The 12618-nt window shown below is 33.7% G+C and overlaps 1 protein-coding gene across 1 annotated transcript in view; it reads right to left on the minus strand.

The window, feature by feature from the left end:
* The window catches only part of NBEAL1 (neurobeachin like 1), a 124341-nt gene that overhangs the window by 13571 nt on the left and 98152 nt on the right, over window positions 1-12618 (minus strand). The window contains exons 42-46 of the mRNA XM_072961428.1: window positions 10417-10547; window positions 7830-7939; window positions 4524-4641; window positions 3398-3495; window positions 965-1081 (exon numbers count right to left, since the gene is read on the minus strand). Of these exons, the coding sequence (XP_072817529.1) occupies window positions 965-1081; window positions 3398-3495; window positions 4524-4641; window positions 7830-7939; window positions 10417-10547 (574 nt within the window). The remainder of the gene's footprint in view (window positions 1-964; window positions 1082-3397; window positions 3496-4523; window positions 4642-7829; window positions 7940-10416; window positions 10548-12618) is intronic.

The raw sequence follows: 12618 nt of genomic DNA on the forward strand, positions 1-12618 counted from the left end.
TACATAATATTGTTGATTTGCCTTTAAACTACAACGTCCAAAATACTTATTATCTAGCCCATTAAGAAAACATTTACCAACCTCTGCTATATCACATGAGAGTTACTGCCTATTTCATGCACATGTTCCATCTATTTCTCATAACTTTTTATCATTATTTTTCCTTCTTCCAAAAAAGTTAATATTATCTATCCTAACCAAATTATAGGTATGAATGCATTTCACATTCACATTCTGAACTATTCAAAGTACAGCTGACCCTTGAACAACTTGGGTGTTAGGGACACCAACTCTCCATGTGGTCAAAATCTACACAGAATCTGTAGTCAGCCCTCTGGTATCTATGGTTCCTTCATATCTGCAGTTCTGCATCCACAAATTCAACCAACCACAGATTACAGTACTGTAGTATTTATTATTGAAAAAAAATCCATATGTAAGTATACCTTCATTGTTCAAAGCTCTGTTGTTCAAAGATCAATTGCAATTCAATGTGTATATTTAAACATTTGAATTTGGAGGTGTTTTTTCAATAACAGCATTAACTATCTATCTTGCTTTACTTGACTGTTCTTTCTGATATTAGCAAATAACAATCTGACTCATTGGGCCATATTTTATATATGAGCAGACATTATAATTAAAGTTATTTTAGACTTCCTCCACGTACTATCTCAACTGACATAGAAGGCCATCTAAATCAAAAGATTTATTCTTCTCTTTACGTTTCCTTTAGGAAAACGTGAAGTTAGAAATAAGAAAGCCAAGAGAACAGAACAGTTTAGCAGCAAACAAAAGCTTCCAATAAGGTTGTTTTAAAAATCTAAGAACATATTACTGAAGTATTATTTACTATTTTGGCTTAAATATTAAGATCCATCCCCTCCATTTAAGCATAAAAGGAACACTGTGGTGTGCAGAATTCACAGAGAAAATTCTTTGGTATTACCAAGCTGGATATTACCTCTATAAAAAATGACTTGAGTTCAGGGAGGTGTTGAAATAGGTTTAGGGTTGAAGTGTCTGTTTTGGTCTGCTTCTGCACTGCTTCCTCTGCTGATAATCTAGAAGGGTGTGGTTCCTTCAAAAAAATTTTAAGAAAAAAAAATTCCATAACTACATTAAAACATCCTTCACTATACCCCTCATATATACTGGACTCTAGCTACAACAGATTATGTACCAGGCGCAGTTGACAACTCCAGGCTGTTGCTCAGACTGTTCCCTCAGTAGAACTTCTAACTTCTCCATTTATAGAGAAACCCATGTCTACTTTAAAGTTTTTCTTATTGATACCTCTCTTGAATTTCTAAGTCAGAATTAATTATTCTCTTTTATTATTTTCCTCAGCACATTATTTATTATTTTATTTAGTACTTATTTCCTTCTATGTTGGATTACATATAGTTGGTTATGGTCTTTCCCAGCTAGACAATAGGTATCTTACAGTCATAAAACAAGCCTTATTCATATTTTTGGATTTTCAACACGTAGAAAAGCATCTTAAATATGGTAGACACTTAAATGTTTGGCAAAATTAAGTGCATTATTCAAAAGGTAGTATTTATAATATGGGTGAATCTTCAATTCCTGATATAAGATCTAAATATCACTACTATGAGAATCAAATAATAGATAATGCTGCATTATTTTTCAAATAAATTATTATTATTCCTTAACTTAAATGTCAGAGACAGAGGACAGTATTACCTTTTTTAATAAGAAGAAAAATACAAATCAAATTAATACTCCAATGCCACAGTTAAAATGCAGAACAGAATTCTATCTAAAGAGGATTCTTCTATCTCTACTGCAAAATACTAGATTATGGGAAATAGACTTGACAGCTCTAAATACTTCAGTATTTAGCTTTCAATTATCCATGTGAGTATTATTCACTTTATTTTAAATCAAAGGCTGATTTCTGGGTCATTTTTTATGATGGAAACTAATTAGCATTACCCTTGTGAAAAAAAAAAAAAAGAGAAAAGCAAACTGGTGCAAAAATATTATAGAACCTCTTCCAAAGCCCAATGAAGTGTTCTGTTTTATTCTGTTATTTTTCCCTTCTGACTATCAGCAAGTAAGGATTAAAATATTATTTTTAAATATAAACATACTGTAAAAGTCAAGATAAAAGGCTTCAAATAAACTGTTACTAAGGAAGAGTAACAATTATAAAGCTTAGTCTGAAAACACACTTAACAGAAGTACATCTATAAGCCAGAGTTTAGATAAACTAGCTGTTACAGCTGTGGAGAGTTTAATTCAGTAAGTATCGACTACAAACAAACTATATGCAAGAAAGACAAAAAATCATTAAGAGAAGGTTGTTGCTTTTAACATATTTGTAATATAATGAGGCAAATGGATAAATATACAATTAACTAAGGCAGAAAGTGTCACAATTAGGGTATAATTAACAGTCCAAAAGAACATGGAAAAATGACCTACAAGTTCAATAACAGGGCTTACAGCTATTAATTCAGAGGAAGCACTGTATTGTAGAAGGGCTTTGAAGTTAGATGGTCATGCACCAAAATCCTGTCCCAGTTACATTCTAGTTGTGTAAAGTTAGAAAAAGTATTTGGTTTCTCTAGGGCACTGTAAGCTAGGTATTAATTTCTATGAAGTATTGCTTCATCATCTAAAAATAAGGATAAATGAATATTTACTGTGAGGGTTAGGTAAATCACCTAGCGCAGTGCTTGCATAAGAAAGTATCAACTTAACAAACGGTATATTATTATGTATTTCTCATATCTAAACTCATATACTAACAAAGATCAAGGCATCTTTGAAAACTAACATTGGATTAACTTCTTTGAATCAGGAAGACAAAAATTTGACTTCAGATACTAGTATGGGGAAAGAAATATAGTAATATTTATAATTTGATTTTATACATTCTACAATTGATAGTCAGGACTGGATGGTAAGTGCCCTTTCGGGCAGGTATCAGCTACTAAAAGTCTTACACATAGAATGAATCCTGGTGTAAGAACAGTTTTAATAGCACAACCTAACTCATATTCAGTTAGAGCTCTTTCTCCATTTAAATAAAGGAGGGAGTAATATCTCACCTGACATGGGCCTTTGACCTTACTTTTTATTTCCCAGAATCAACAAAATAAAGGTGACTGGCTTTCTGAGTAAATATAAATCCTCTGTGACTTAAGAGTAATTGACTATATATGTGGATTTTAACCGCAATATTTTATTTCAAAATAGGAACAATCTTGAAATTTATTTTTTTCAATGACAGTATAATTATTTCCAAATTCTAGATAATTCTGAAATAAGATTTTAAATCATTAAAATCCTAGAAAATACTGGTAGTACTGTCCCTTAGTAATTAAATTCTAGACTTAAGTAATCAATAACTTTTATGCTTTACCTTTAACAGTTGACAAGGTGTTTGCCCAAAATTATTAATCATCCCTTCTAAGGCCTTTCTTTCCTTCTCATCTGTTAAGGCATCTAGATCCACAGCTCCTAAAAACCAAGCAGTCGATTCACTACAGAATGAACACAAATCAGCAGGCCACACAGCCGTTTAACACATCAGAGACTGATTAATATAATTTCAACAAAAATGTTTACATTCTTCAATTTATAAAAATACTTGAGGTAATTTTTTCAAAATCAGTAAAGCTTCAGATATCAGATACCTATGAAAATAAATTCCACTATTTATCACTAAATATTTTGAACAAAAGTTAACTGATAGTCTTTAACAGTTTCTCTTGGAAAAATACACACTATAATCACTTTACACCTGATTGCTTTCTTTATGACAGTCAAACTGAAACAAGTGTAATAACCACAGAAAAATACTGCCATAAGTTAGTTTATCTAGCAAAAGTTAAGAAAGGTGATATTCTGGCTAACTGATTATACTCAGGTATCCTTAATATGGATTGTTACATGACTAGTCATGCTCCTAACCACCACACTATACTACCTACAAACCAGAGCATGGCAAGGTAAAATCAGGCTTGTCTATTTACCAAAAGTCACATGCACTCTGCTCAAATTCACGTAACTTTATACTATCTACAATCTTTAGAACTATTAGCTCTACAGAAAGATTAGAAAATAACTACTTCTTAAGCCTTTCAAAGCCTTCAGAAAGTGCTCTTGATCCCAAGCTAAACACTAGAATAATGCCATCTTATTATTATGATTTGAAGAACTTGTTATTTACAATTCTTTAAAGTCTGCTGACAATCCAATACTGAATATTTAACATAAGACTGGATAGAAAAGGACACAAATAGACACAAAGAGACCAATACTTTTATGCCACCAGTAATTGACATTATAATTATATGTGCATATATATGCTTAACTACTATTTTTTAAAAGCCAGCAGTCTTTCAAATAGAAAAGATCACAAAAGCTATTTTTAAATGTAGTCTTTCTTGTGTTAAATAGTTATATCCAAAACACCATGTATAAACACATATTAAACAGTATTTTCTATCAATGTAATGTAAGATAAAAAGTATATGGGCTTATACCTTCATAACTGCAGTAATAGAAGACATTGAGAGCCTCCACTGCAGCTGGCCCCCTCTGTTTATAACCAAAAATCAGATCTATCCATTCATGAAGATGAGCAGAAACATATTCAGACTCCTAGAAAAAGAACAAATTTAGTAATTAGAAATACCTTCTAATTATAATGTAAAGATAGGTCCTTTAAAAAAGTAAGAGCACTTTCAGCATTTTCACATACAAATCTTACCACTGTAAATAAAATTATTTCAAAATCATGGTAAGCATTTATTCAATATCTACTACATATATTGACTATATTCTGTCCAGTATAAAATAGACATCATATTTATTAATATTTATCACATATACATCTCCTAACTGGTAGGTTAAGAAAACAAAACAAATGTTCTAATAGCCCAAATATGAACAATAAAAAAATCAATAGCTGTGGAATACATCTTTGCTGTGAAACTTCCACTGAAATAGTTGCCTAGAAATTCAATTCAAGGAAAGAATGAAACCACAGTGGGGTGGATTCAAGACAGCGGAGGATCACTCCCTCCATGGCCCACCCCCACCTTCCCACTAAGAGGTGGTCTTGGTGGCAGGCAGAGTCTTGAAGGGCCTCCTGGAGCCTGTTAGTGATGACCTGAAAGACTGTAAGAAAACTGTTACTGGAGACAGGAGAAAAGGTAACATGTTTTAATAACATGAAAGACAGAAAGGATACCTAATGAACTCCTGGATCTGGGGATGGAGATTTCCAGGTAGAATGTTAAGTGCTAAATGGCTTCTTGTAGCTGCCTGTGATAATGTATGGGAGAAGCAAGGATGAGTTTACAAATGAACTGTTTGGGTTTTAAGCACAAGTTTTTAAAAATATAAAGGAGTCGGGTCTTGCTGAGTTTGAAAATTATTTCTCATTTCCAAGATCACTAGAGATCAAAGACTCTCAAAGTGAGAAAAGGCCTAAGTTAATGATCAAATAAGACTGTAACCAGTAAAATATGGCCTCATGCAAAAGTTTAGATGAAGAGTCTGGCTATAAAACAATCCACTGAGATCTCAAAGATTTAAGGTTATGTGTCACAGATCCACTCAACTAGAAAATAAAGCATCTTAAAGACCTTAAGGGCATTTTCCCGTAGTAGCCTCCCACTCAGCCCAAAGGAGATAAGGGACTGTCTTGTAAAGTTACAGGGAATGGTTTTTGCCCAATAGAGTTCATGCATAAGAAACTCATAATATTTTAAAAGAAATTGTATTATTTCAGACTGAAAGAAATAGAAAGTGTTCAAAAAATAGAGACTTCTGGCTTCCATTTACTATGGTTAGGAAAGAGGCTGACAAAGACACTCATGTAAACCATGTTTTTGTTTTAGTTTTTATGGAAAAGAATGACTCAGACTGGGAAGCTAAGAGCCCAAGGGTAGAACAAAAGCAGCCATGGAGAATCACTCTCAGGGAACAGCACTGGGCCCTAACAAAGGAACTGGGAGCACATCTCTGCTGGAATTCTGAATTATGGACCAGTTTACTGGTAGGTGTCTCTTGTCTCTCTCTCCCTTTTGAAAGGAAGTGTCTATTATACTTCTCCTGTTCTTGTCACACCACTGTTGTTACACAGGGGCAGATAACTTGTCTCTTTACTTCACAGTCTTCAGATCCAAGAGGAGACATACTGGAGGAATTATATCTACACATGAATTTGATTTAGATGACTAATAAGATTCTGGACTACAAGACTCATACCATTATGCAGGGGTCAGCAAACCACTGCTTGTGGGCCAGATTTGCAGATTAGCACAACACAGCTATACCCCCATTTTCTTTGGCACTACACTGGCAGAATTTCAACACAGACTAAGCTTACAGTCAACAAAAATATTTACAGAAAAAGTCTGCAGATCCCTGCCTAGTGAGATGAGATTTTTGGAGGGTCTTAAGAGCACACAGGTACTACACTTTGTTATGTAGATGGAATGTAAATATTTTGTGGCCAGAAGACAGACTGTGTGTGGTGGATTAAAGACAGTTGCAAATTATTTCTCACTTTCACCATTGAGAGATGGAGTTTACTTTCTTCTTTCCCCTTGAATCTGCATTGATCCTGTTCTACGAACCATTACAAGATGGCAAAAGTGATACTGTGACAGTTGACAGCCTAAAGCCTGAAGAAAGTACAGAAGCTTCCAATTTTGCATTCTTGGGGAGCCTTGAGCTGCCATGTAAGAAGTGTAGCTACTCAGCTAGAAAGACCGTATGACGAGGTATCCTGAGACTACAAGGGAGAGGGAGAAAAGTCAGCATCTCAGTGTCTCAGTGAAGCCTCCAGATGACTCCAACCTCAGCTGCCATATGACTTCAAGAGTATGGAACCTTAAGCAAGCTCAGGAGAGCTGCCCAACTGGAACCAGTGAACTCAGGTGAGAGAAATAATTAAATGGCTACAGCTTTAAGCTACTAAATTTTGGGATAGTCTGTTATACAGCAATAGATAACTGAAACACAAACTTCGGACATCTTTTTAATAAAGAGTATGTCTTCCTAAAATCCTAGATCCTTAATGTCACAGAGAAAAGTATCTGAGAAGTTCCTGACGAGCTAAAAAGTAACAGATTATTTTTCAGGGTTGTTTTATTTTTTTTTCCCAATTCCTTATTCATGCATAGGGTTATTGCTTACAAATATTACAATCTAATCCTGAATTTTGTAAATTTGACAAACTGTGTACTAATGACAATGTTTCCAAGTATTGGCCTAGTTAGTTTCGAATTCTGCAACATTTCAGTTCTGGAAAGCTAAGTGGACTATTGTAGGGGAAAATACATTATCTGCAAGATAATAACACAATATCAACATTAAACTCTCACTAGTCCTTCAATTCCAAAATAGAAATTTAGCTAAAAACTAGTAATATTTTTAAGTGGCATTTAGGATTTATTTAACTATCTTATTAAAAGCTTACTGAAATCCTTCCTAGGAAAAAAAAAACATACTTATCCTTGCTGGATTTGAAACAAATATGCGAACTGTAAAACAAACTGCATCAGCTTAGGGACTGGAATAGCTTCACATACAACAGGCATATATTTATCTTACAGAACTGAAATTGTTTTTGCTATATATACATGGGACCGTACTACTATATTAGAAGATTCATAACCTCAAAATAAATTACTACATTATACTTTCTAAAAAGGCATACATGATAGGTTACAAATTAATTTAAAAAATCATAGATATACTTTGTTCCATCAACCTCTGGAAAACACATACATCTTTACCTTATTAATCTGTCTAATAACTAAACACAAAAATCTTACCAGAGCTTTCCTATGTTTATAGATGAAATCTTCAGCTGACTTAGCCCATTTGGGAAGAATGACATCATTTACTAGTTCTTTGGAAACTTGTAGACGACCCAAGTTAAATTCTAAGACATATAAAACATAAATGTATCAAATCATTTTAGATTTAACTAAATCACATATAACAATAAAAGGGTACATTCCTTAGTAAAACTGAGGCTTTTTGCCTTCTTTTATTAAGAGTGAAAGGTGAGAATCAAGTTCCCTTCTTGATCTAAATTTACTGAACAGGTAAAAACAATTCTTCTCTATTAGAATATATTTTATCAGTTGATTAAAAAGGTAAACAAAAATCAGATAGTTTGAAATTAATTATTATAAATCAGATTAATTATTTTTGCTGAGGAAATTATTTTTGCTAATAATTTATTTTTGCTGGGGGAAATTATAGTTATGATAGAAACCTTGATCTGAACAAAAATGCAGTAGTAAGCAAGCATTCTTCTTACATTAAAAATAATTAACATAGTCCCTCTAATGGTTAATTTATAAAATATAGCTACTTAAAGCTAGCTTTTTAGTGTAACTTATACCTTAAACTCACTCGAGTTTGTCTTATAGAAGAACAACATATTTATATACCACTATTTTAAGTAGATACTGACATCATAAAGATTTGTTCATATATTTAGTATATGATATTTTGACAAAGTTGTCCCAAAAGATGAGATTTTCTTGTTCATTCAGGGTGGGGAAAAAAAAGTGTTAATACCAAAGACCTTCATTTAAAAAGCAACCTAAAAATATTAGTGTGTCCCAGAGTTTGAGAGATGTTTAAACGACACAGGATGACAGGACACACAGGGTCTGTGGCCTTAACCCAAAAACTATACGGCATATATTGTTGGCCACCTGATTAGTCATTCCTTCTTATCTGGTAGCAGAACCTTGATTTTACTCAAATCTCCATCCTGCCCTATATTTCATGTTTTCTGCATAGGAGTTAATATATGACCCAGCTCTGGTCAGTGAGGGGAGATTATCAAAAAGGGTTTCTCAATCTTAAGAAACAACACAAAGAATGAAACAATGTCTTTCTAAGACACTGTTGTATCTGCCTGTGATGTCTAGAACATCTTTAGTCATTTGTAACCATGACAGTAACAAACCAAGGACAGAGCCAAAATACCTACAACAGCAGAGCAAAAATACAGAAAGAACCTGGTTTTGATGATGCTATTAAGCTACCTGAAACCACCATATCTCAGGATTTTTTTATGGAAAATACTAAAATTGTCTTGCTCATACAATTTTGAGCTGGTTTTGTTAATATTTGTTGTTATTCTAACTAACATATTTTGCTTTTTCCCACTCATCTTGTTTCAAATAAAGAGGCAATGTATAATTAGAAATGGAGACCACCAGGACAGTAGCTCAGGATAGCAATTAGCTCTGGTGAATGCCAGAAACTGTCAAGCTAAGAAAACCTAAAATTCTGTAACCAAATTTAATCTGTTCATCCCTGCTATCCCAGATACGCTGCTTTAGAAGAGCCCAGTCCTCTAAGAATCTAGGATCAGACTTAGTCAATCAGTAGTTTCACTTGATTTTCTGCAAGTGACCAATTCTAACTACCTTGCTCTCAGAATCAGATGCCTTGCCTCCAATAGCCTGTCACTGAGTGTGTGATCAAAGGTCATGAAGTCCTGGATATGCTCTCGCCGGCATAATAATTCGACTGGGTCGACAAATAATTTGACTGAGCAAGCAAAGGGTTAAACATTAACATTACATGCTAGGGGAGGAAAAAGAAGTTGGTAATGGCCCTTTGACACTGGAATTTCCCTAGAGAACACCAGTAGTAACAATTTTGGCAATTTCCCTATTTATGCTTAAAATAAATCTAGAACTACCTCATAGAAAAAGTATTTGAATATTTTTAAACACTGTATTTTGCTCTATGATTCTCTTCCTCAAAAACATACTATAGTTTTTCAAATATTGTGGCAACTTATACCCAATTTGCCTCCTGTCTTCTGCTCTAAAAGGAGTCAGCAAACTTCTACAAAGGATCATAGAATAAACATTTTGGCTTTGTGAGCCCTATGGTCTCTGTTGCAACTACTCAAATCTGCCATTATACTGTGAAAGCAGCTACAGTTGATGTAAATAAATTGGCTGATTGTATTCCAATAAAACTTCATTTATTAACACATGAGTCTGCCCACAGATTTGGCCCATGAACCTATAGTTTGCTGACCCCTGGTATAAATCCTCATCTTATCAAACTCAAAAACTTACAACCCACGAGACTATATAGCTGAAAACAGCATATCGTCATTTTTGCTTCTCTAGTAAACAATACACTCTGATAAATTCTCTTACCAATTCAAATTTGATTCATTTGTCTTAGTTCACTGTAGCACTTCCCTAGAAGGTAACACTAGTACCTGGGCATCAGTTAAGCACTGTCACTGAACAACACAGGGACAGAATTAACCTTAAATAATCTATAGGCCATCACAAAAATGTCCTGAAAGACTTTTTTCAGTATCCTCCATTGTGACTTGCTGAGTATAATTTTTAATCTCCTAATTCTTACGATTTTGATTTTCCAAAAACTCTGGGAAATAGAAGAATTCAGGAATAAGTTCCTTCACATCGTATGGATTGTCCATGAGAGCCTGCCAGGTGGCAGGGATGGAATGGAACTGTCGGTCTGCACAGTCAAACCTGCACGTGGAGATTGAAAAAGAACAGTGAATACTGAATGGGAACAAAAGGTAAAACAAACCTTTAAACTTCCTTCAGGTTTCCTAATGATTAGTTTCTCTTTATTTACTCTTTCTCTTTAAAGTCTAAAAACACAATTTGCTCTCCTTATGATAATCTTTTTATTTTGCTGTCAGAAACTAAATACTAAAATTTTAACCACTAGTATCATCTTAGTTAAAATAGATGAAAATGGCGTAATTTTTGCTGAGCGAAATTTATTATAGAAAGTGAATAAACATTATTTGGATATTTTTAAATTACTGAGTTTAAATATCACTATTATGGTATTAATATATGTAGTTAATAGATCTATGGGAATGTTGCTGCTTTAATCCTTCACACATAAATATGTTTACAAACTCTTCTGCTAAAAACCAGAGGGTGAGTTAGGGAAACAGTTCTGTGGCTAAGCGTTTATACTCTTCTTGCATATACTATTATCTTATTTTAACTGTATTTTCAAGTTCCATCGTGGGCCCATTGTGGTTGAAAGAAGCACAGTGATCATGCTGGAATTTTATTACGCTTTTGTTAATCACAAACAGTGTAAACTCCTTCTGTTTCATTTCCTTTAATATTGTTTTCCTGGATTTATTCTGTAAGTGATGACTTCCTAAGTGACAAATGATGACTACTATGACTCTTTTTATGCCTACCAATCTTGGTTTGAAGCAGAGCTGAACTTAGCAGAACTTTGAATTTAATGATAGTCAATGACTGGGTCATCACTAAAGTCTAATAATGGCATATTCAAATTCAAGGAGAGGTACAGCTTTAATGGCAGAATCTTTTTCTTTGGGTGAGGGAGAACAGCTTAATTATATATAATAAATATACATATGAGTCACCCTCTTTAAGCGAACAATTCAACGGTTTTCAGTAGATTCACAGCTGTGCAATCATCACCATCATCAATTTTAGACCATTTTCATCACTTCAAAAAGAAACCCTGTATCTAACAGCAGTCTTTCTCCATTCATCCCACCTCCACCCCTGGGCAACTACTAATCACTTTCTGTCTCTGTGGATCTGTCTATTTTGGACATTTCATGTAAATCATACAGTATGTGTCATTTTGTGTCTGGCTTATTTTATTCAGCATACTGCTTTCAAGGTTCATCCATATTGTAGCATATATCAATCTTATTCCATTGCATGGATATACCACATGTTATTCATTCCTTTATCAGCTGATGGGCATTTGGGTTGTTTCCATATTTTGGCTATTATTAATAATGCTTTTATATGCACTTACCATATGTACTGTATGAACATATGTATTCAATACCTTGGGTAAAGCATATATCTAGGAGTGGAATTGCTGGGCCATATGGTTATTCTGTGTTTAACCTTTTAAAGAACTGCCAGGCTGTTTTCCACAGAGGCTGCATCATTTTACATTCCCACTGGCAGTACTTAAGTGTTCCAATTTCTCAATATACTCATTAACAGTGGATATTACCTGTCTTTTTGATTATAGCTATCCTTGTGGGTGTAAAGAGGTATCTCAATTTGGTTTTGATTTGAATTTCCCTGATGATTAACAATGTTGATCATCTTTTCGAGTGTTTATTAGACATTTGTAATCTTCTTTGGAGAAATGTCCATAAAGATCCTTTGTCCAGTTTTTATTTGGGTCACTAGTCTTTTTATTATTGTATTATAAAGTCTCTTTATATATTCTAGATACAAATCCCTTATCAGATTTATAATATGCAAATATTTTCTCCCAGTGAATGGGCTGTCTTTTTACTTTCTTGACAGTGTTCTTTGAAGCACAAAACCAAATCTATTTTTGAAGCTTTATTTAAAAAGTCATTTATTCATAAAATCATTAAAAGCTGAAAAGACCCAGTTATATTTTCCTGGAAGGAAAATTACATACCATCATGGCAAATGTAACATTTAGAGATGAGTAGTGATCTTTGGGACAAAGTCTTTTTTTGAAAGACAAGGCTTAGTACATTAAAGACAGGAACAAGGGACCAAGGTTAATTCTGAAAGATAAAGGTTACATGGAAAGAGAGTA

The sequence above is a fragment of the Vicugna pacos genome, chromosome 5 (genome assembly GCF_048564905.1).
Source record: "Vicugna pacos chromosome 5, VicPac4, whole genome shotgun sequence".
NCBI lineage: Eukaryota > Metazoa > Chordata > Mammalia > Artiodactyla > Camelidae > Vicugna > Vicugna pacos.